The following is a 24,972-nucleotide window of genomic DNA, read 5'->3' as shown; positions in this document are numbered from 1 at the left end:
TGTTGGGTCTGGCGTCTCTCATCTTCCTTTTGACCCTCTGTAGATTTTCTACAAGGTTCAGGTGAGTCCAGTTTTATGGCCAATCAAGCCCAGTACCACCTAGTTCACTGGACCAGCTTCTGGGATCTTTGGCAGTGTGGGAAGGCACCAACTCCTGCTGGAAAAGGAAATCCGTATCTCTTTAAAATGCTGTAAAACTTCCTGCCAGATGGCTGCGTTGACTGACTGTGGACCAACACCAGGAGATGACTGTGGAAACTTCAGACTGGACTTCAAGCAACTTCGATTCTGTAACTCTCCACCCTTCCTTTAGATTCTGGGACATCGATTTCCAAATAAAATGCAAACTGTTCTTTGATCTTAAAATGGACTTTGGCCCACTGAGCAACAGTCCAGTTAAGACGCTTGTAGAAACAAATGACTAAGCCTGATCTTTTTTTTCTTTTCTTTGTAGATACATTTGAATAATTTTATAATCTATTGAAAACCAAATCCCTTTTATTGTGTCCAATTTATCTGATTGAATACGTATATTTTATTTGTGCAAATGAAACAAATGAAATGCATTTAGGCTAATACCTTTTTAGTAGTTTACCGCTGTTCAAGTCTTAGTGAAAAGCTGACCCTAACTTTCAGATTAATGCACACACTCCTGAAGGGCAGCACACAGTTTTCAGAAACTGCTGGTTAAATAAAGTTGTGCGCGTTCAGCCGTCACGGACTGACTCTGACTCACATTTCGAGACAAACACGAGGCGGCAGGCTGTCACGAGAAGCGCACATTTAACCCAATTTGCATCATTTCTAAAAATAAAGGCGGCCTAATTGATTAGAAATGACTCGAGGGTCAACCTCCCGGTGACGCGGCTCACCTATCGAAACGCGCATGCGCACACGGAGCCCGACGTCACGCACGCAGGCGAGCCGCTGGGGGAGAGTTCGGGAGCTGGCTTATTTTTTTCCTTCTACGTCAAATAAATTTCTCTTTCCCCCCCGTAAACGATGTCAGAGTTAGACAGCAACCCGTTCGCCGACCCGGTGGATGTGAACCCCTTCCAGGTGAGTGCGCGGTGCGGCTCGGTGGCCGGCAGGTGACTTTTTCTAGGTATTTGGTGTCAGGTAAGGAGTGAAATAGAAAACCTGTTTGGTCAGGTTGCTGGGTTCGGCCTTTAGTATTTCCTGGCCCTGAACTGCTATAAGAGGTCTGACACGTATTCGGTTAAATGTAGGCTAATTTAGGCTTAATATTGGCGTCACAAGACATTTGTTTTAACGTCACCTGTGGGTTTATCTCACCTGGGCAGGTGGACGGAGTCATTAACAGGTGTTTGCAAACGTTCAGCCGCCATCTCTTTTTTACGACATTGATTTTTTTTTCTGTTTTTTTTTTTTTGTAACATTCTTTAAGCATAAATGCAAGCTGGAAGGTCGAGTGTTATTGTTTTGCTTCATGTATTTAATGTTGCGTTTCTGTGTTTAGTGCATTGTGTAAAGATAAAATCTACTCAGTTGCTCAATGGCCACTGAACAAAGTGTGAATGCGCTGCCTGTTTGAAATACTCCTCCTGGACGTCCCTACATACCGACTGGGCACGTTTTATAGTGAGTTTATCCCCCATTCCGGGTACAGGTCAGACCCTGACCTGTTCAGACATGGACTCTGCTGGACCCCATGGATGTCATCCGTTGTATCTCGTACCAAGATGTTAGCAGAAGATCATTTAAGTCCTGAACGTTTTGAGGTGGGGCCCCCGTGAATCAGACTTGTTTGTTCAGAACAGCTCACAGAGGCTTGACTGGAGTGAGATCTTGAGATCAGCTCTTCAGGTGTATCACTGAGCTCCTCGAGCTATTCTTGAACCCTTTTAGCGATGCAGCAGAGCCCAATTGCAGCTGAAAGAGGTCGACGCCATGAATGCGGTTGGCGTGAAGGAATGAGCCCATGCATCGAAGTTTAGATGGATTGTATGTACCTGAGAAAGTAACATCCACATGGATGGCAGGACCAATGGTTTGCCATGAAAATATTGCCCAAGAGCGTCGCCATGCGGCCTCTGGATTGCCTTGCTCCCATAATGCATCCTGGTGCTATGTATTCCCTGAGCCACGCATGCAAACCATTCACATGATATTGGGGGGACCCTTAATTTCATTGCTGAATGGTTATGATCTGATGCTCACATGGGCATTGCTGCTGCTTTCTATGATTTTATGTGGATCAGTGAGGCGCCCTGATTGGTCGGTGGCAATGCAGCCCTATATGCCACATGCTGAGATTCACTATGTAGCGTTGTCCTGGCCATCTTTGGAAATTAGAATTTTAAATATCAATCGGTTATTTCTGCTTAAGTCACGTAACAATAATACATTTAGTCTGACAGCTTTCTCTAAGAACTAGCATTATATTCTTCAGAGGTTTGTGGTAAAGTAGCTCATCTGTTGGATCAGGTCACATGGACCAGCCTTTGCTCGTCGCATCCACCACAGAGCCCTGGTTATGCCCTTCTTTCTATTGGTTAACACAGCTCGGCACTAACGGGCGCCATAAGGAATGGGGGCTTTAAGTACACCTGTTTGTGGTTTTTACTTTGCCTGGTGGGTGTATAAATCAGGAGGTCACATCTGTCTTCTCTGCATGTTTATTGGTTTATTCTGTGTTCTTCCAGGATGCCTCGGTCACACAAGCCATCAGCAAGGTCAATGAAATCACCGGAGAGTATAACCCATTCTCTGCAACTGAAATGGTGATGTATAAATAATTAGATATTAATAGTTACAGATGCAAGGTAGTTCATGTAAATCACTCGAGACAGTTTTTTGTGCTTATTTGTTTTTGTTTTTTTGATGTATTTCTGTGTTGTTGTTTTTGGGTTTTTTTGGTAAATAAGAGCTGTTTTTGTTCCTCTCACAGGGAACCTACACTGGAACAACCATCCCAGTCTCTGCGGTCTCCCCATCCCAGCCTGCTGTACTTCAGACCTCTGTGGAGCAAAGTGCACAAGTAAGTGGGGGGGGGGGGAATCTATGTTTACAAGCAGACTAACTACAAACTCCAGTCACAAGGACACTTTTGGGGGTCACTGTCTTAGGAATGTATGGACACTTTTCTTTAATAAATCATCTTAAACTTAGTAAACATATATTACTGCTTGAGCCTCTTGAAGAGAATCTATAAAAAAGACAATCTCTTGAAAATAGTACGCCAGGCTAGTAATCCAAATATGACATGTTTGTCATATTTGCAAATTTAGGGAATGTTTACTATTTGTGAGGGTTTTACCTTCTTTTTTTTTTTATTGTGTGAAAAAAAAAACAGAGTCAAATAGTCACTGATATGGTTCTGTTTCGGCTAATAAAGACCCAGACTTATGGTTTTATGCACGGGTGGTTAAAAGGAAGTACTCTTAAAGGTACAAGTGTTTATCCACATTTTTAGTAAGTGTCATTATTGTCGTATTTATTTAACAAAACCATAACAAGAATACTGAACCAATGTGAAAAAATCCACTTGATAGATTTTAACTATTGGCAAATGAAAGCACTTCTAAGAGCAGATGTTTCGGCAGTTTGCTGCCCTGAAGTGAGTAGGTGTGTGTTACCACAACGCCGCCTTGGAAAGACGTCAGCAGTGACTGTAGAGAAACAGCCAATCAGCTTGGGAAGGGATTGAACCAGGTTTAGCATTTTAGGGCATTGCTTTCATAAACTGCAAAACCTCAGAGCTGCATTTCAGACTTGCATCAGGAAAGTAAATTTCCATGTTTTCGACACTTCAGTTAAAGAAAATGACTTTACGAAGACACCTTCTCACCAAGGGTTCCTGAACTTTTTCCCCTTAACTGAACTGAAATCAGACCAATGCTTCAAAATGTCATGGATTAACATGATTTGTGTCTCCGCACATTAATTCCGTGGGGTTTACATTCAGCTAAACACATCATTTATAACAGTTTCTTGGTGGTTAAGCTCTAAAACTCAATAAAAATCACTTCTAACTGAGGTTTGTAATATTTCACAGCTCTTTAATAATTAAAAAGCCTTTTAGATTTGTGCCGTTGGAACAGTAGCCTCACATAGTCCTGCTTAGAATCAGTGAACAACAACAATTTGGGCTACCTTAGATTGCTCTAATCACACCGTCCTGTATGTTTTATGTGTCGTTCTACAGCACACCTGATTGACCTTTAGTTACAAGTCCAACCTCCCTACCTAGACTGTTTATTCTGATTTGGCCCTGGTTACACCTATAGAAATGCAGCAGGTGGAGAAACTATATTGGTTCCTTTAAAACTGGGAATACCTCTGGAATGTCTTGGGTTTTGAATATATTTTTTTCCCTCTGAAAGCAGCACAGTTTTGGAATGACAGTCAAAATTATCGGACTCCAAGCCTCTGAAGTGATCTGTTGTCTGTGGGAAAGATGGGTTTACAGGTTTATTGCAAACATGGCCAAACACATTCACAATATTATCAGGTTACAGCTTCATGTATTATATTTCCTCTTCCAGGTTTGAAAAGCATTAAGTTGGAGCATAAGATAATATGTCTAACATCTTTTTAAATCCACAAGGTCCTTACATGCAAAAATTACCTAAAGCTATCTATGCTTGGCTCAAATTGGGAAACAATAAGGCCTAACTTCAAGATGAATTTTTGACCAAGAAAAAACTACATACAGGGTTCCCACGGGTCCTTGAAATCCTTGAAAATCGAAGGCCCTTGAAAGTTCTTGAAAACAGCCAAAAAAACACCTTGTCCTTAAAAGTCCTTGAATTTTTTTGTGGGGTTGAAAGTTTACACAGATGAGGACTCATGTGTCATTATTTTACTACCACACAATCTTTTAAAATTGTGTTGATTCCGCAGACTTTTAATTTGCAAAAGTACGTTCGCTCTTCTTCGTTAGTTTGTAGGCTGTGGTTTAGGCCTACGTGCGTCCAATAGGTTACATTCTCGCATTGTTGCCAACTCAGCGACTTTGTCGCTATATTTAGCGACTTTTCAGAGTCAAAGTTAAAAAATAGCTTAATCAAAGATGAAAGTAAGTGAAACAAATTGATATAATTCTGAACATCTCAATGCTGCACTTTTTTCCATAAAATTCCATGAAACGGTGGGCTAATGTACATCTTATATGTAATGTAGTATGGCATAGCCATGTACTGTGGATATAAATGTAGGCTATGAATATGATCAATATCAATGTAGGCTATAAATTAAGTCGACTTTCTTGCATTGCTTCTGACCCAGCAACTTCTATGCCGTTTAGTCTTTTATTGAATTTGCATTGTATTAAAATATGATAACCTATTCAGCGGTCACAGTAGGTAAATGCTGCCACGTGTGGTCCTTGAATTTGAGGAAATTGGTCCTGGAAATTCATTGAAAGGTCCTTGAATTTGATGTTGACCAAGGTGTGGGAACCCTGTACATATTTGTTCCTCTGGGGGAAAGAATAGAGGGAGGGTTGGAGCTGTTATTTAATTTTGTGTGGTTCATAAATTTGTCATCACAAGGTTGCTAGAAGTAAAAGGGCTGTATGGAGTTGTGGTGTTGCATCACTGATTTGTCTGTTGTGCATCAGGCAACCGTTGCAGCAGCTCAGACTAACCTGATCAAACAGCAGGAGGAACTGGAGAGGAAAGCTGCAGAGCTGGAGCGAAAGGAGCAGGAGTTGCAGAACAGGAGCACAAGCAGAGACTCGAACTCAGGAGGTAAAGCTGTGCAGATGTTTTCAGGAGTTACATTGAAGAGCTTTGAGTATTCACAAAAAACAGTAATATAACACCCGGTGTTTCTCAGCTAAGGAGAACAACTGGCCACCTCTTCCAAAGTTCTCTCCCATAAAGCCGTGCTTCTACCAGAACTTTGAGGAGGAAATCCCAGAAGACTACCGCAGAATATGCAAGAGGATGTACTACCTCTGGATGTGTATGTAGCCTGTCCTTCAGTATTCTTTATCCAAAACCTAAACAACTGATCTTTGGTTTAGTTTTTTTTAGGTTAATTAGTCAGGCATGTTTTAAAACTGTTAGGTTTGTTAAATATTCTCTTTCATGCTCATGTTTTCTTGTAAATCATTTCAGTCCATGGCGCCACGCTTTTCCTCAACGTGCTGGCTTGTCTGGCGTATTTCACCGCTGATGCTGGTAAAGGTGTTGACTTTGGTCTGTCCATCCTTTGGTTCATCCTCTTCACCCCTGTGTCCTTCGTCTGCTGGTACAGGCCTGTTTACAAAGCCTTCAGGTACACATGATCACTGCTGTATTTTTCTAACTATAAGGCGCACTTCAAATCCTTAAATTTTCTCAAAAAAGAATCGTGCGCCTTATATATGATTGCCGTACTTGTTGTGCTTACTGACCTATTTTTATGTGGTACAATGTGCTCCAAAAATCTGTTAAAATGTGTAAGTATGACTTTGGTAAGCAAGCCGCTTTGCTCAATGGAGCATTACGGTACACTGTGTCTCCACCTGATCAGACCCCTGAGCTGTCTACAAGACTGCCTGACTGTAATGTCTAAACTTGAAGTGCATTCATGTAAAAGCAGCCTGCGCCTGGAGTACCCGCTAGCAACAATAAACCTAGTCAGGAAATTCAATTTAAAAGTCACGTTTATTTTGGCCTTATATTAGAAACAGGGCAGTGTCGTCCAAATACTCTGTCCTCCCGATAGAGACGGCTAGCTCTCTCTCTCAGGTTGTATGTGTGTTCGCGGAGGGACGGAGTGATATTACACACTGCGGAAGAATATTTAATGCGCCTTATAATCCGGTGCTGTTTATGTGTGAACATAGACACGTTAATTCATGGTGCGCCTTATTGTCCGGAAAAGACGGTAATTCTGTGCAAGTTAGTTTTTGATTTGCATTCAGACCTGGATATAAGTGTTGATGAAAAATAAATGTGTTCAAGGATAAATGAGGGGTTGCTTTTTTAAACTTTGTGAACATGCTTAACTTCTGACTTTGCTTTATTGAGTCAGAAGTGCGTTTAAAATGTAGCCTGACGTAGTCATACTCAATTCTAGTCAGAATTTGATACTGCTCCATAGAGCTGTGATTATGGGGCGTGTTTCGAACGAACCAGGAAAAAAATGCCTCTGCACTCAATTGGATAGACCTACAACCAATAAGAGCAACGGAGTGTGTGACGTATGTTAAGCGACACATAGTTGTCAACAGAACTCAACTGCACGCTGGAAAAGAAGTAGCCTAGAATAAGAAGATGAGCGTGAACGATTTTTGCCGGTGTTGCAAAAAGAATGTAAGGATACAAGGAGTCATTCAACACACGAACCTAATTTTTCAGAAAAACAATAAAGGCGAATGCACATACGAACAAGTTTATATTGTGTCCCATCTTCTTAGCGACCAACGGAGCCAGCTGATAAATTAAACTTTTGCTGAATCCCGTAGAAAGGACGCCAAAAACATCTTTCTTTTCAACAAATGCCTTGATCGCGTTTCTCTGTTCCTCTTTTAAAATTAATTTGCTGTCGATATCTTCTAGAATAGACCTAATAGCAGAATCTACACACCTCAAATCTCCAGCGGCAGCCATCGTTGTTGTAAACGAATTCAACCCAAGCGCGCTTTGGTGACGTGGTTGATTACATTACTGTTGATCATCTGTCCATAATCGTATAAAGCCCGCCCTGACAATTTGATTGGCCCGCCAGATATTGGGCGAGCATACTCGCGCTACTATTGAGCAATTCCAGGCCGAACTTACCGACCTCAAACGTTGTGGGCGGGACTAAGTTTGGAATGGCACCCAGGCTATTTAAAATGTGCCTCTGTTTCAAAATTTTGATTTTAATCCGATCAGGGAAAGGTGAGCACGTAAACACGCTCCTGTCCTTAACCAGCTAACAAGCTAACAGCCGCATTAGATGAGCTATCAGACAAACTGACGTTGCTACAGTGATGCTTCGGGCTGCCGCGCAGGGCTCCACTCACAGCCTGCGAACCAAGCGCTGTAGCCGATTCCTCACTTTAAAACGGAACAAGCGTCCAATATTGTAACATCTTACCCTGTTGTTGAGCTCTCTTCTCCCTCATCAATGTCTCCATGTTCTTTCAGCTCCTGTATCATCACTGTGGTGCTCTCATGCCATGTCAAATCTCATATGTTACTTATTTTCTTAGGTTTTGTGAACTGCAATATGCTCCCTGTATTTTGAGTTGGTTTGAGCTGTTTTTTCTGTGTCAACATTTGTAGAATTTATACTTCATATTTGGAAAATACTGTCTTGCTTACATCGCTCTGCAGCCAGTCAGCTTTTACTGCGGTCTGCAGGTGAGGTAAACGGCTCCGCGAGATGCCGAGTGACGCGCAACTCGATGATGAAATTCATTGGCAATGCTTTTCAATGTCAATTTTTATCGATTTGTTGTTGCAGCCCTATATTATACTTTAATTCAACTCAAATTAGCTGGTGGTCTACCCACCATTTTTAGTTTGAGTTTTGAAGAGTCATTACCAAGAAGGGCTGAGACTTGCAATGACGCCTTTCCTAGCACTTAACTTAAGCACTTCTTCTATCACCTCTTTGCGTTGTCCTGTTTTTAGCTTTATCTATTACTCAGTTCATTTATTGGCAGCCCGAGGAAATGAGTAGGTCTTAAATTCTCAGAAAGTCAGCCTAAGTCTAATTTATTTTGGCCACATATAAAGTTGTGCAGCACTGGACTCTATCTGTAGAATGAACATTCCTACTCTACTCCTCAGCTCTATGAAGAGTGTCTCAATACAAAATAATACAATGGAAGTCTCCATGAAATATCATAAAACAAATAAAATTAACGCTATCACACAGACTAACCAGTATATGTCTAATATTAATTTAAACCGTTAACACTTTAATGACTATAGCTTCAAACACAATTAACCTCAAAATGCCATTTCTAACACTTCTATGAAAATTGAACTCTTACATGCCAAACAACATTGACCGTGTCGATTGTTCTGCTTCCTCCCCAGGTCTGACAGCTCCTTCAGCTTCTTTTTCTTCTTTTTTGTCTTCTTCTTCCAAGTGGCGGTTTACATCATCCAGTCCGTGGGAATCCCCTCATGGGGAAACAGGTGGGCTTAGTGCTGGCAGATCTCAGCTGTCTAGTCAACATTTATTTGTGTGTTTGCATGTATAAACATGACGGTGTGTGTAGGTTTATAAAAGTGCATGCACTATTCACAGCTCAGTATTTTGGTGGTTATTTCTCTCCTGTACCTCTTGCATATCTTTGACAGATTCCCGTTGACTTATCTTGTCTGGGGTGCTTTTTTTGTAAGTGCGCTGATTTTTTCTTCTTGGGTTTATTTCCAGCATCATGTTCAGTATTAATCCTTGAAAGCCTTTTCCATCTTTTTTTCAAGCTTCATCTTTTCCACGTGTCTGTGGGGAAAGCTTGGATGCTAGCAAAGCCAGTCATTTTAGAACATTTTTTAAACATGTGTTGCGTTGAACTGAATGTAGAGAAAGTTTGTTAATTTTTCCTTTTCTTTTGGCTTTGACAGTGGATGGATCTCATCAATTAGCATGATTGGTTCAAACTTGGCGGTCGCTGTGGTTATGATGGTAGTAGCTGGTTTTTTCACTGTCAACGCTGTCATGGGTGTCATCCTGCTGAAAATGGTAAGTGCAGATCTCTTACCCATTTGCTACATTCCAGGAGGTTTTATATATCGTGCAGAAGGGCTTAGTGGACAATGCGGGCAAATGTTTTATGTTCTACTGATTTATGTGCATTTGTTACCCTGCAAAAAAAAAGAAACTACCGTCTTTATGGGAGAGCGAGAGACACGGAGGATATCAACTACATAAGACTATGTGCACAAGTTAAGCTGATTTGCAAGTCAATGGAAATGTGTTTTTTTGATTGTCTACAACCCAAACTGAATTTTGGCTCCTGCAGATTAATTATTTAGTCAGTTACAGATGCTTCTTATCACACCTGTCCACAGAAACAAGCAAAAGGCTTGGTGAGAACTGCTGTGAGCTTATATTTAGAAATGAAGGAAGAGATATAATTGTGCTTTTCAGACAGGTTAGTGATCATATCACAACTACACTAGAAGCTCGTAAAAGATCAGAAAGACATTTAGTCAGCAAAGACACTGTTGGTAACAGACTGTGGTGTAATACGTTGCTAAAGAAGGGACATATACAGGCACATGTGATGTTTGCCCATGAACATCTAAATGGTTCAGAGAAGGTTTGGGAGAAAGCGGTATGACCGAACAAGAGCAGTTAGTCCTTGGCATCAACTCAGCACTCTCTTGTGTGGAGGAAGATGGGGCTGCACACTATGTAAGGAATACATTGTTATCACAATACTGGTGTGTGCAATATGAATATTAACCTCTTAATATTACAGGGACACCAGTGTCCACATGGAATATATTTCTAAGCATTTTAAAGTATTTTAAAATGGTTGTCTGGGCCTTCCTCCTTTCATGGACACCTTTTTTGACCAGCTGTGCTGATCTCTGGTTTCTCCAGAGCCAATTTTGTTCACCATAGCTCATTTATTAAACTCCCTCCTCCTGCCGATTTGTTTTTAGTCTAGATTCACTGACCCACACGTTGCCTGAACCAGTGAATCCAGACGCTCATTCTGACCATTTGTAGCCGATAAAATTACAGTTGCATGGATGTATGACTTCTGGGTATGGAAGTTTAAATCCCCACCGCTGCAGCATTAATTGTAATTGCAATTTTTTACCAAGGTTATCGGCATGAAATTATTTTATAATTTTCTGCACCCTCTAAAGAACACAGTGTTTGGAAGCTGTTTTTCTGCTAAGGTTGCACGACAACTTCACAGCACTGAGGGGCTAATTAATGGTGTCATAGATCTTTTTCCCCTCTAGCCAGAAAACTGTGGATTGATTTTGTAGCATACCACAAAAACAAAAAAGGAGAGGCTAAAGAATTGTACCAAGGACATAGTCAAAGTCTCCAGGCATTAGTCATAAAGAGAAACTGTGGAGAGGTCTAGAATTTGGAGTTTCTTTGCACCCAGCAAATGCCCTAAAGGAATGATGGAGCTTCTGTACAGGGCGGCGCATAAAAACGACCTCTACAATGTATGCAAACTTGGTGATAAACTACTTGTTAGTAAGGGTTTTCCACAGTTCTTATTTGGCTAGATTGTTAAAGAATTTTTTCTGGTAATTGAATCCAAATCATATTTTGTCTTTCATGGAATAAATTTCTCTGAATATCCCAGATTAATGGTAATCTTTGCTGTTTTCACCCAAGGTCCACTCCAAGTACAGAAGGACGGGTGCGAGCTTCACCAAGGCTCAGCAGGAGTTTTCCCAAGGAGTCCTGACCAATCGCACCTTCCAGAGCGCTGCAACTAGTGCTGCCACCACTGCTGCCCAGGGTGCTTTCAGCAGCAACCAAGGGCCCTAATCTCCTCCCGAAATACCTGTAGATGTTTCGACATTTAACAGAGGTTTGCCAAAATACAATCAGAAACTCATGACAAAAATCTGCATTACAAAGTGTAAAAAAATTGGAATCTCGAACACAGAATTACAAAGAACATTGAAGGACCATAAAGAGGTGAAACAAGAAGTCATGGTGATGCATGCAATGCCTTGAACGTGGCTTAGTTGTTGAATTTTGGACTTTCTTTATATTCGTGTGCAATATGTCTTAAAGTTACATCCATGTGTAGTGCTCCAGGAAAACAGGCTGGTTTTTAAAAAAATGTTTCATGTAAATCTCAACAGTCAATTTGGAAGCACCATAAAGAGGCCTTAAGAACAAATTAGATGCATTAATGTAGGATTTAGTGAATTATTGAGTTCCACCCCATAGTATGCAGTCTATAAAGCAACCCAAGTATCCTTCTGGTCTGAATATTAGTACTTCCAGACTATCTATAAAGATAAAATGATTTCAGATTGTTCTTTTACTTTGTTCTGCTTTCTAAATTTGATGTTTTTATGTATATAAGACATGCACATGAGCTGATGACTAATGAAGGTGATGGGATGAAGGTCTGTCTTTGTTCTCTTTTAATCAGCGTACTGAGTTATGGAATGTGTCTAAACAGGTAAATGAAGATGTGATTCGGGGGGGGGGGGGGGGGGCTATGTTTTTTTTGTTTTCAATATTGTGTTTTGAAGGACAAATTTGTCTTTAGTCGTGACTGAGCCTTGCTGTAATTACAAAGTAATGCATTCAGGTTTGTCACAGATTTACGGATGAATATTGGACACAAGTGCTTTCATGAGCTGAAAGAACATATTTCCAGTGCACATAAATGTGTTACATCTAGTTACTTGATGGGTTTTAGGATTTGTAAGACTTGGCATGTAAATGTATATAAAACTGACGACTTCTATATTTATGGTACTATAACACTGAATCCAATTTAGACTTTGTGCGTTTTTAATGGTCATAGTTTTCTTAGTTTTGTCTTAAACCTTTTGATATGATTGTATCTCTGTGGAAAGATGGTCTGGGTGTAGTTTTTCATGTCATGATCAAATGTGTATTAAAATGTATTGTAAATATGTTTATTTAAACTATTTACTGGTTGGGTATTTGTTGGAGACAAGGTTCTGCCTGAACAAGCAATAAAACGCTGATTTAAAATATCTTTGAGACTATGTTTCTGATTAGTGGAAAGGGTTTGATTATTAAGACAGTTATACAGAAAGTTGTAAGATTGTAGTTGCAACTTTTTTTATTGTACATGGTCTTGGTACAGCTGGTTAAAAGAAAATGCATTACTGTTCTTACACAAATGCACTGACATGTTTGTTTCTTTACAATGCATAAGTCCAAGAGTACTGATAATGTAAAGGGGCTCTAGTTATTCAGTAAAAGTGATGGCAACAAGATAGTGATGTCTGGCAGCTTAAGCCATTACAAGATTAAAATAAGACATTTAAAATAATCACTATAAAGGTTGTTTTTAGCATGTAATTAATTCAGGTTTTAATTTTGTGCATTTTGATGCATTTAAATTTTTACCCATATAGATTTATTTTTAAGTTTGAGACCTTAGCTAGCAGAAAAGAACATAGTAATACAGCGGAGTTGAGAAATGTTTGAGTTGTACCATTGCAATCTCTAACGTGATTATGGCACCCAACAGTGGTTTCGGACTGGTTTAAGGAGGGTGATGGATTTCTTTCTTTTTTGATGCTTTGTCTAGAACTTTGCCGCTATTACAATAAAAGTTGTCTTGAAAAAACAGTGCACATTAAAGATCAGGAGATATCAAAGAAGAAGGAAAAAAAAGCATAAACCCTAAAATTAACAAACGACACCAAAAAAGAGCGAAAATAAATGTATTTAAATGCAAGCTACAATGTTAAATTGTATTCATAACAGATATGTCTTTGTTTTTATAGCCTTGTTATTTGAGTGTGACATTGAATCAAGATTTAGTTTAAAATCCATTACAAAGAAGTAAAAATAAAAATAAAAAAGCGGTTTCAAATGCATACTTTTACTTTAATGGATATGAAACTTGGCAAGAAACCAGACCAGGTGGAAGAGGAGTATTTTATCTTGAAATCTATATATTTTTTTATTTTTAGTTTTTTACTCAGGTTTGTAGGGGTCCGTCATTCATAGACGTCACTTTATACGTCGGTCCGCGTTTCCGGTCTGCGTCGTACATTCGTAACCCTAGCAACGGCTTCTGCTGTTGTTGCTCGTCTCAAGATGGCGGACGAGGAGAATGCAACGGTGGTGAGTACACAAAATAAATGCGGTCCCCTCTTTGCTGTTTTAACATTAATGTCACTGAACTGTTTGGTCGCGAGAAATTCCGCGAGAAAATGCAGCACCTTTATACGAGGAGCGTCTGTGTTAAAAACGCTTGTTTTACACGCCTGTTGTTAACGGATTAGTTGAAGGCACAGCTAGCTCCAACTTTCAGATCTAATCCCTTTCATCTCCATGCAAAACTCGAAGCTGAGTGTTTACAGCTGTAGTTTGAGCGCAATATGCGTGTTTCCTATTTAAACCCACCGCATTTGTGACCGCCTGTGTGGACAATGGCTTTACCAATAGAAACAATTAAGAGGGGGTTATAATTACTTGTTCTCACAAAACCTCTGCGAATGCAAACGTTTCGCAAGCATTAAAATGAATAGAAAAATGCTTAAAATAAGACAGCGCATGCGTGTGTTGGCTCTAGTCACTGGTGTAAATAGTCCTTAATCAGCGGTCTGCAGACAGGAGTCAAAAAAATGTAGGTTCATCATAATATCCTTGTAAAATTCCAGTATAATCCCACATTTACGGAAGAGGATTAGGGCCATTAAAAATAAATAAATAAAAGTCTGTTCAATTTTGACTTTTTTCTCCAGAATTCTGAGATAAAGTTCTGACTTTAATCTCAGATTTCTGGAGAAAAAAAATTATGAGAAAAAAGTCAGAATTCTGAGAAAAAAATGCCACATATTAACATTCAAATGTTAATATTAGGGTTAGATGGAAGAAACATCTTCGTTAAAATAAAAGATTACTTTAAACTCCAATCCACATGGAGTATAAATAGTTTGTATTATAATTAACAATTTTCACGTTCCCACTGATTGAAAACTGCTTGTCCTGAATATGAAATGTAAAACCTAAAGTCTGGATGATCAAATAAAGTTGTCTCTAAAACATCTAAGCAACTCTTCAAGTTTCCCTGACCCTCGTTGTCCACGGAGTGAATTTCAAGTAACTCCACTATAGTAGCCAAAATGTGCCGCCTGTTGACCAGGTCTCTAAAGCTAGCGTTGCACCTTGAATATTCACTTCAGCATCCATCACCTTTCTTCAGGACACCTGGAATGGAAACGGACTTCTTCAGGATCAGCTCTATCAGGGGTGTTTTTTTTTCTTTGTTTTTTTTTTTACATGGAACTTTGCTTGTGGGACGCAGCTTTTTAAAAACTCTTTGACCTCAGAGAGCATCCCTCACAAAACGTGAAGCCGGCTCCCTTCTCTGGACGTGCAGCTTTCTTCTCGTCTGTGATCTCGTCGGCTCTGTTCATATAAGTATTTATACGAAGGACCTACATGAACTAAGATGAATTAACAATCCAGACAGACATCAGATCCAGCTTCGGCATCGGGTCTTCTCTGGACACCAGCTTCTCCAGCGTGTCTTCGCCGCATTCACTGAAGAAATGAAGGTGGTCAGCTGTGTCCACCTCCTGCGGGTACTCCTCGATTAAAGCTCCCGCTGCCTTTTTTTCTTTTCAGAAAACTTCAGATAGGAAGACATTAATATCTATATCAAACAGATATATGTGTCTGTTTTTCTACTTTAGCTGTTTATTCTGCTAAGTAGTGCAACTTTTTCTCCAGACTTATACAGTTTTTTTTTTTTTTTTAAATATATGTATTAGTTTGAATTGTTTTGAAAGGGAAACTGAAATATTGCACCAGCATCAGAAATGGTGAACTAATAATAATAATTATTATAATAATAACAGTAATAATAATACTGTTTTCATATAGTAAGGACAATAAATAAATGTGTCTACTGCATGACAAAAAGCGTGACATGAGTCTCAAATCTTTTTAAAAGAAATCGGCTTTCATAGTTCTGTGGGTTTTTTTTTAGTTTTTTTGTTTGTCTACTCAAGATCTGTTCAGCCTTCCCGTGCTCACTTTGTCCACTCATACTTAGATATTAAAGCACAAAGAGAGCCATAGAAATGTTTAGAAAAGATGAGCTCTGTAGATGAGGGGATTCGTAATGACACGGTGGAATAAAGCTTCTTTTGAATCACAACTACCACTTCTGCATCTCTGGGATCACAGATAGGAAGATGGTGAAAGACCAAAACCCACCATGAAAAAAAAGTTCTCATGATTCAATCCTAAAAAGAAAAATATGTTCATTTTGTCTTCTGTGTAAATGCAACTGCAACACTCCTCGCACATTATAACAGAATTTGTCCAAACTAGAGGGCTGTGGTTGATGGGCCTGTTGTTTTTTGGGTAAGCCAAACAAACAATAGGATCCCCTAAAATGAAGTTAAAATCATTTAGCGTTCAGTATCTATGTTTCTTAGTTAAATTTATTTGGGAAGAAACTAACAGAAAGTTACAGTGTATGGGAATCGCTCACATAAATCTTTGGTTGAAGGTTTTTCTTTCCAAGTGAACTTTGTCTGAGCAGATAAATATAACAGGTCCGAACGTGACGATTACTTTTTATTCGTTTATCATGAACTTCAACAGCTCCAGTTAAGATTAGAATAATTAGTCTCCTGGTGTCGGATAGATGACTTCAGTCGGACCTGCTGCAGAGATTGGCTGGTATAGCACTGAATATGTTTTTTGTCATATTTGCATTGATCTATTTTTCTTTCATTTATTTCAGCTCCCAGTTTCCACTGAAGCCAAGAAGCGGCGTGCGCCTAAAGGTACGAGCCCACGGCACCTGCTTGCCATTCATACTGGATCTGTGTAAAACTGCTAAGACCTGATCTGCCTGCAGAGGTCAGCCTCACTCTTCGGTCGGCCCTCCGTGTGCTGAGCCTGTGTGAGGGGAATATTTATGGCAGCTTAAAGGGGTTTTGTCATCCTCAGTCCTTCATCATATAGTTTTTGGCTGCTGTCCGGAGATGAATCATATCCTCTCGTGTTGTTTCACCGAGGCTGGCTTTGCCATCATCATCTGCTTGGCTGTTTACTGCGCGTTACATTGTGGTGTTGGATTTCCCCCTGCAGTGACCTTCCACATGGTATAGAGAACATTCCTGGGGTCAACTTCAGATAGTTTCAGGAAACAAATGAGAAGGAGTTATTGTAAAGCCTGGATTCTGGGTCACGCAACTCCCCAACAAGCCTTTGAGTAATAAACCATTCACAGTGGAGGCTTCTGCTGAATGTGTGGCAAACAAACTGGTTGTAATAATAGAAACTTATTTTATGCTATTTTATGGATATACAACAGTGTATGTATTCATTAATCCTCATCTGCCACTTTATTATGTTCATCTGATCAATGGCTTGTTAACAGAAATAGCCAATCGGCCATTTCCCAGTGCACTTGGGCGCACCACAGACACACGGCAGAGTGGTGAAGATGACTTGGTTTAGTTCAAACCGATCATCACGATGGGTTAGAAAGGGGATTTAAGCCACTTTGAATGTGGTTGGTTAGTGGAAAAATGACCTGCAGCTGTACAGCGCTTTTATCAAGTCCAAGGACTCCACCGAGCTTTACACCACAGTCAGTCATGCACACATTCACACGCTGGCTTTGGGGAGCTGGTTGAGTTTTTTAGAAAGCACTGATCTTCTGGGGTTGAGAAGGAGAAAGCAAGAGCCAGTCAGTAGTTTAGAGGAAAATGCGTTGCTGGTGGACGGACCGCTTTGAGACGAAGAAAGGGTAACTGATTACCACTTGTTACAATCAGGTTATGTCAAGTGGGTCACCTTCTAACGAGGCACCACACATCAGACTGAAGTATATGGACTACAGCAGGAGAAGACCACACCGGATGCTACTCCTGTTTGTTTAAGAACAAGAAACTGGAGCTTCAAGCTCACTAAAGATGATCAGTAAGAGGTTTACAAACATTGCCTGGTCTGATAAGCCTTGACTTATCAGGTACAGCCTTCAGAGGGTAGGGTCAGGACTGGGCATAAACAACATGAAGCATGCATCCAACCCGCCTTGCATCGATGGTCCAGGCTGCTGGTGGTAGTATAATGGTGAGGGGGAGATTTACTTGCCGTACGCTGGGCTTTGCTAAAAACACTGCAGCCTACCCGTGTATTACTGCTGACCATCTCCATCGCTTTGTGACGGCCGTGTTTCCAACCTCTGATGGCTGCTTCTACCAGGATGGTGCACCGTGTCACAGAGCTCTGATCGTCTCCATCTGATTTCTTGAAAATCACGAGTTCGCTGTCCTCCTGTGGCCTCCGCAGTCACCGGACCTCAAAATCAAACCAATACCCAGTAAATCTAGTGACCTACAGCATATTTGATACCGTCTTTCCAGTTCTGACCAGCAGATAATGCGGCTTGTCCAGTTGTGAGCCAGTTTATCCAACAACTAGGGAAAAACCACAGATTTACGGGAATGTGAGGATAAATATTAGGCGCTGCGTCACCATTTCAAATGGAGCAGTAATAGCTTCAGTAAAGCATAAAACCACTTTAAATATGCACAGCTTCATAGACCCAAAAGTTAGAAATGCCTCTCCAGTGTAAATGTAAAAAGTGTAACAACTGAGCCTGTTAATTATTACAAAATCTCCTGATTAGATTTTAATTCAGCTCATGATTTTGGGTAAACCTTAAAAATAATAAGATAAAAAAGGATTAAAGCCAGTTTTAATTGTGTCCATGGATACTGAAGGTTTATGTATTTTATAATTACTATCAGGAAATGCAATTACAACTAGAACTGCAAGCAGTTATTAACGGGTTCCAAGCCCACGCACCGCCCCCTTTGAGCATGTTCCTGGATTTCAGCATTCAACACCCTCATCCAAGCCCACCTACGTCGCGCCCCCATTGAGCATGTTCCTAGACTTTAGCGTTCAACACCCTCATCCCACAGCATCTGGTGGAAAAACTGGAACATCTGGGCTTCAGTACACCCCTCAACACTTCCTCACCTCCTGACCACTGTCAGTCCGGGTCTGACAGACCACCTCTGATGTCATCACCCTCAGCACGGGCTCCCCTTAGGGCTGCGTCTGCAGCCCCCTGTTGTTTACTCTGATGACACACAACTGCACTCCCAGGTTCACCCCCAATCACATCATGAAGTTCGCAGATGACACAAACTCATCAACAGCTCAGCTGTGGAGGTGGTTAGGTGGTTAGCAGCACCAAATTCATCAGGGTGCACATCATGTTGCGAGTTCAGTTGTTTTTTTTTCTTTTTTTTGTTCAGTGGTTTGTGTTGTTACCACTGGCAAGTTCATGTCAGTAAGAAGAATGAAGTTTGTCAATGGAGGTTCAGTTCTGCTTGGGGCACAGGCTCGCCATGTCCTTTCAGAGAGAATCCATGGAATCTGATCCAGTAGTCTGATCCAGCTTTTTTTATCAGCAACAACAAAAAAACCTAGCCTGCACACGATAATATTATTATTGCATTCAGCTAAATAAACTCACTTTATCAATTTTTACAGCATTGTTTTTTCTTCATTCCTCACATTTCTATTGCAATGTTTTACATGCACTTTAAAAAAATTTCCCAACTCAAAACACCGGAATCATCTTTAACCCATGTAAAACAAAAATATAAAATCCTTTTTAATTATGAAACTATGACCTGTAATTTAACAAATTACAGCATAGGTTTTTTTAATCCTCTTCCAAGTCTTTGTAAATCATGAGATGAAATACAGTTATCACCTTACCAAAGAGCATGAAATCCTTCTACATCCAATACTCTCCTTCATCATCCATTGTATGGACGAAACCCAGCGCTGAACACAGAGAAATGTCGGACTGAATCAAATACTGCGTGTGTGATGGGTTCAAGTACCTCGCTCAACGTAGGAATTTACACATGTACAGCCTCAAGCTATTTAACTAAGATGTAAACGAGGTTTAAAATGTCTACTGTTTAGTTTGATATTAATGAACAGTCATAATTTGAATTTACATGTAGTATGTTTGAACTAGAAGAATTAACAGTGGGATGTTGATAAACTGACTGTATATTTGTATTGTAGTGCTGAACCATAGATTTACTTCTGAGTCAGTTAGCTTGCAGTTAGTTGACCTCCACGCAGATTTGGCTCTGAAGGAACAGTCTGTTAAGAGTGATCCTATATTATATATATATATATATATATATATATATATATATATATATATATATATATATATATATATATATATATATATATATATATTAGTGCATTAGTGCTGTCAAACGATTAAAAATTTTAATCGCGATTAATCCTATGATGTCGATAGTTAACTCGAGATTAATCGCAAATTAATCGCATATTTTATCCTTTTATTTCTGAAAGTGTAATAGCCTATTTGGGCATTTTAATATGCAATTTTGCAATAAATGACCCTAATAAAATACATGCTTGTACAAAAAATATTTTTGTTATTTTTCAAGCACTTTTCAGAATTGGTATGAAAACATCCTGGTGCCAAATGTTAAACTCTGGACTATAATGGCTATATGACTAATCATGATACCCTGATGTTTACACCATGTGTAAACAAATGTGTAAATACCTGTTTTCATGCTGATATATATTTTTTTGCCTCTTAAACAAAAGGTATTATGCATACATATAAATTAATAAAAATTGAACATTTCGATAAAGTCATAAGTTTTGTTCATTTCTTCACTCTCTCTCTCTCACACACACACATCTAATTCTGAGCTTTCACACCAACAACAATAATTTCTTTGAATATTTTTGCTTGCTGTTTCTATTCATATTCATAGAGTTTAAGCCTGGAAAAAGGTTTTAAATCTCCAGGTCATTCCAGCCTTACACTTTGCTTGCAACTGGGCAGGAGCTTAATACCCTGAATGAGACTGTTTAGCAACTGTTAGTAACTCCCGGTCCTTCGTTTGGAAACGTGATTCATCCCTGGGTTGTCAAATACAGAGACAACAAATTAATAAGCATTAAAGAACGGTTTATGGGTTGGGTTTCTGCAATGTTATCAACGTGTAAAAGCTCATCTTCAGAACCAATCTCTGCTTAAAATGGTGATCTGCACCAAGGAATCTACTTTCAGCAGTTATCACCGGTTATTGCACCGTAAACTGCAGAAAATACGTGCAGAGTTGCTCTGTCTGCCTTTACTACTGTCGGCTCCTATGGCGGAGGGATATTTCAGCTGGATACACTCAAATGTAGTGCAGGCAGGCCACTTAATAACCCCTATTTCGTCACTTATTTAAGACCCCAAATAAGCGATTTCACTTTCAGAAACCTGCCCAAAAAAAACGCAACCCGTGACTCATGAAATTTAGAAGCGCTTTTAGAAAAAAGAAGCCCAAAGTCGCGTGTGTCCGATGTGTGTGTGTTTGTAGAGATCCATTCATGATCAAATGCGGTCCTCTGCTGGAATTTTTTAAAGCATTAGTGTAAATATATATATATAGATAGATATGGATACATGGATACATACAAAATTATTGAAGTGGACATCTAAGTTTTAATTGAATACCCCTTACTTAGACTATTAATGGTAAGAGTTGTTGTAGTTGCAAAAACAAGCCACGAGATGGAGCCCTTGCTTCATTTTCTGAAAAGCTCTTTACAATAGGTTTTTGTCAAACTATCTAAATAAATATTTATTTTAAATCAACGGTTTGCTCTAAAATTCTGAAAATATTCATGAATGTCCAAGAGTGTTTTATCTAACCACACGATTTTTTTGATGGTCATTAAAAAAATGGATTCAGAGAAAGAAAAAATTAAACTTTATAATCTTGTATCATTAATTTTTAAAATCTTGTAAATTGGTCAAAATCGCCTGGATTTTTATCAAACTGAAAGACATGGTTATTCTGGCTGTGCTTTACAGATAGAGGCCATTTTTATTGGCATTGACCAATATTTGTGGAAAATACATTGATTTCTCCATTTTACAAACTTTGAAAAAAACAGAGTGTGCAACTTTCAAAAACTGGAATACATGCAGTGAGAGAATTGTTGCACCTTATTCAAGGAATACATCCTGAAAATCTGAGCTTGTTACACCACACAAGTGATTTTAGGTGAATTTTTGAAGTTTTCAAGTTTTTTTCCACACTTTTTTAAATAGGCCCCGCCCACTTGTTTCAATAAATACCATATTTAATACTTTAGTTAAGGGCAATGTCTGGAAGGGAATGAAGAAGGTTTTGTAAAAATCCGATCAGCCATTCTTGCGTAGTAGATTTCTTGACATCACAGCGCCCCCTAGTGATGGACGATCCTCAAATGCGGGTCACATGTGCAAAATCTTATTTGGACTATGGGTTATGAAGGACATGTCAAAATCTGTTATGGTTTTAGAATAATCAGCAATTACATTTAGAGCTAGCTAGCTAACAATCACTTATTTTAGCGTTACTTTTCGAAAAAGTCAAAATTCAAAAATCCGCCGTGATAACTTTTTTTATTTGTCCATGACACACTTATATATAAAGTTTTGTGCGGATTGCACAAAAAATGTTGGAGGAGTTTAACAAGAAAGGTTTAACCTTTGTAGCCATGTAGCGCGAAAACTAGCTGGGAAACGAAGGGTGTGCCAATTCTCTTTATTTTGCAGAATCATCCAATAAACAAAGTGCCATCAAGTTTTTGAGTGTAGGACCAGTAGTTTGGTGGTTACAGGCGTAAACGCATTGTCCTTTATTATAGCGCCCCCTAGTTGTTGAGGGGTCTGAATTTTTGGGTTTGAGTAGCGGTGCACATTCTGTACTTGGATACCTGATTCAATGGATTCGTTACAAATCCGCATGGGCCGCCCAACGCGTTTTAGCGGAGAATAATAATTACCCGTAATAATAATAATAATAACTAGAACTGCAAGCAGTTATTAACGGGTTCCAAGCCCATGCACCGCCCCCTTTGAGCATGTTCCTGGACTTCAGCCCGCCCCCTTTGAGCATGTTCCTGGACTTCAGCGTTTAACACCCTCATCCCACAGCATCTGGTGGAGAGTGGTGAGGACAGCAGAAGGGATCATCAGGGCTCCTCTCCTGTCCATAAGGACATTTCATCCCAGCGCTGCATGTCCCGAGCCCATAACATTATCAGAGACCCCTCACACCTCCACCGTGGACTGTTCTCCCCTTTGCCCACTGGGAAAAGGTTCTGCAGCATCCGCTGCACGTTCACCAGTTTTTGCAACAGCTTTTTCCCCATTGCCATCAGACTGTTGAACTCTAAACAGCAACAGTAAAAGTGCATATTCATACATATATTCATACATGGGTTAAAGCAAAAATAATCAGTTTGACTGAAAAAAAATTCAAGTCATTCCATATATTCCCGGGCCGTGGACATAATGCCACATCAGTTACCTCACTTGTTTATTGTGCAAAGTCAACATTAACCAAATCTGGTAGGTCTATAATATCCATTGACCATTCCTGTATCTCTCCCACCTTTCAGCTTCAGAGCCTTGGCGTCATCCTGGCCAGCCTCCCATCCTCTCCTTCACTTTCCACATAATCACCTGGTTAACTTTCATCTCAGCAGCATCAAGTTCTTACTTCACACTGTTGTCAAACTGGTTCACAGTCCACTCACCTCTTGACTTTACAAACCAGAACAGCTGAGCATCTTTGCGACAGTGCACTTTTACTTTCGCCCTCTGGGGGGAGCCTCGCTGGAAAATCAACCCCGGTTGCATAGTATACCTTTAAAGAAATTTGCACATCTGTGGATGTGTCATTAATACTATGTCTTATCAGGCGCGGGCAGAGGGGCAGATCATAGACATATATAAAGAGTAGACCCCGCATCGAGCGCTCTGGCCTATAGGCACGGACGAGATTTAGGGGCGCCATCTTGGGGCGGTCGAGAACTCAGCTCAGTGTAATGTGTTAACCAGGTGCAGAATCAATTTAAGTCAATTATACTTGCTGATTATTGAACTAATGTTCACGTTGTTTTTTTTCTGAAAACTTTAAAGCTATAGCTGTTATAACAAATGGTTCAGTGCAGTTAAATGTTCTTAGTGTGGTTAAAAGTAATTGAATATTCTGACAGAATTTATGTATGCTGCAAAACACAGCCACTCATACACTTTAATAATTTTTTGTTATCACTATATACAAAAACATACATATCTATATATATCTATCTATCTATCTATATCTATATCTATATATATCTCTATCTATCTATATCTATATCTATATATATATATATATATATATATCTATATATATATATATATATATATATATATATATATATATATATATATATATATATATATTCCAAAAAGAACCCGTGGTAGGCGAAGTCCATGAAGTAGTAACCTTTATTTTCTTTACAATTATTATACAATGAAATAGCCTGCTCCATAGTACATTGAAACCAAAGAACAACCTTTTTACAGGCCCAAGTATTTGTTTAACAAATAAAAGTACTGTATAAACGTTTTTTTTTTTTTTTTTTTTTTACAAATAACTACTGTGCTGTAAAATACTAATTTGACCATCAATACGAATTGAATGCTTCAAATTGTGGAGATCAGCACCGCTCCACCGCGACCCGAGTCATTGTATTAGAACGGGAGAAAATTAAAAATGATTATGAAAAAAATACAAAGTACAGTAGGACAAATAGCGAGTCATGTATTTCACTGCTCTTCTCACTGAGCCGCTGCATCCCGACTCCGCTCTGTAGCGTTTTTTTTCTTCTAAAGCCCGCGGTGCAGGTGTGTGTTTTAGGGAGAAAAACCATAGTTATCGGTAGTTGTTGTTCTTCTGGGCAAAAATAATCTTATAAACCGACATGCTGGTGAAGATTCTCATTTTTGGAATAAACCGACATGCCACCATCGATTATGTTTGAGAACTGTAATGAACGGCTCATCAATGCAAATCCATGAAGCAGCGAGACCGTGAAACAGGAACCGCGATATAGCGAGGTTTCACTGTATATATGAAGAGTTCATTTGCAAAAACAGATAACTCCGTTTTTAGCCAAATAAATTAAAATGTAAGTGTGTGTGTGTGTGTGTGTGTGTGTGGGGGGGGGTCCTTTTAATGAAGGTGTATTTTTGAGATGCCATTATTTTGTTATGTCGCTCTTACCTGATCAAATTCATCAGGTAGGTTAGTTTGACTGGTATCACCTTAACTAAATAATAAAAAGTATGTTTTTTTAATTTATAAAAACAGAGTTATCTGTTTTTGCAAATGATCTCTCTCTCTCTCTCTCTCTCTCTCTCTCTCTCTCTCTCTCTATATATATATATATATATATATATATATATATATATATATATATATATATATATATGCTGTTTATTCA

General features: G+C 39.3%; 2 protein-coding genes across 4 annotated transcripts in view; both read left to right on the top strand.

The window, feature by feature from the left end:
- Window positions 1–884: 884 nt before the first annotated feature.
- scamp2l (secretory carrier membrane protein 2, like) lies at window positions 885–12,622 on the top strand. 2 transcript variants are annotated; one of them, XR_004930889.1, is made up of 10 exons: window positions 885–1,059; window positions 2,667–2,744; window positions 2,912–3,001; window positions 5,585–5,714; window positions 5,803–5,931; window positions 6,087–6,246; window positions 8,988–9,089; window positions 9,255–9,291; window positions 9,522–9,639; window positions 11,269–11,392. XR_004930889.1 is itself a non-coding variant. In XM_012850869.3 (9 exons), exons 1-9 carry the CDS (start codon window positions 1,003–1,005, stop codon window positions 11,422–11,424), a joined length of 1,020 nt encoding a protein of 339 aa, XP_012706323.2. In that variant the 5' UTR covers window positions 886–1,002; the 3' UTR covers window positions 11,425–12,622. The 2 variants fall into 2 exon arrangements, 1 of the variants encoding a protein (XP_012706323.2); XM_012850869.3 differs by lacking the exon at window positions 9,255–9,291 and having other exon boundaries at window positions 886–1,059; window positions 11,269–12,622.
- Window positions 12,623–13,642: 1,020 nt separating this feature from the next.
- Window positions 13,643–24,972, top strand: part of bbs4 (Bardet-Biedl syndrome 4) — a 45,548-nt gene continuing 34,218 nt past the window's right edge. For both annotated transcript variants that reach the window (XM_012850871.3, XM_021309637.2), the window contains exons 1-2: window positions 13,643–13,725; window positions 16,364–16,406. In XM_012850871.3, the coding sequence (XP_012706325.2) occupies window positions 13,699–13,725; window positions 16,364–16,406 (70 nt within the window). In that variant the 5' untranslated portion in view covers window positions 13,643–13,698. The remainder of the gene's footprint in view (window positions 13,726–16,363; window positions 16,407–24,972) is intronic.

This window comes from Fundulus heteroclitus, chromosome 4 (assembly GCF_011125445.2).
Source record: "Fundulus heteroclitus isolate FHET01 chromosome 4, MU-UCD_Fhet_4.1, whole genome shotgun sequence".
NCBI classification, from domain to species: Eukaryota; Metazoa; Chordata; class Actinopteri; order Cyprinodontiformes; family Fundulidae; genus Fundulus; species Fundulus heteroclitus.
This window is presented reverse-complemented; position numbering and strand designations above follow the sequence as displayed.

Coding starts and splice junctions, on each gene's coding strand:
- scamp2l (XM_012850869.3), top strand. CDS start 1,003: ATGTCAGAGTTAGACAGCAACCCGTTCGCCGACCCGGTGGATGTGAAC. Junction 2,745..2,911: donor CATTCTCTGCAACTGAAATG/GTGATGTATAAA, acceptor TTCCTCTCACAG/GGAACCTACACTGGAACAAC. Junction 5,932..6,086: donor GATGTACTACCTCTGGATGT/GTATGTAGCCTG, acceptor AAATCATTTCAG/TCCATGGCGCCACGCTTTTC.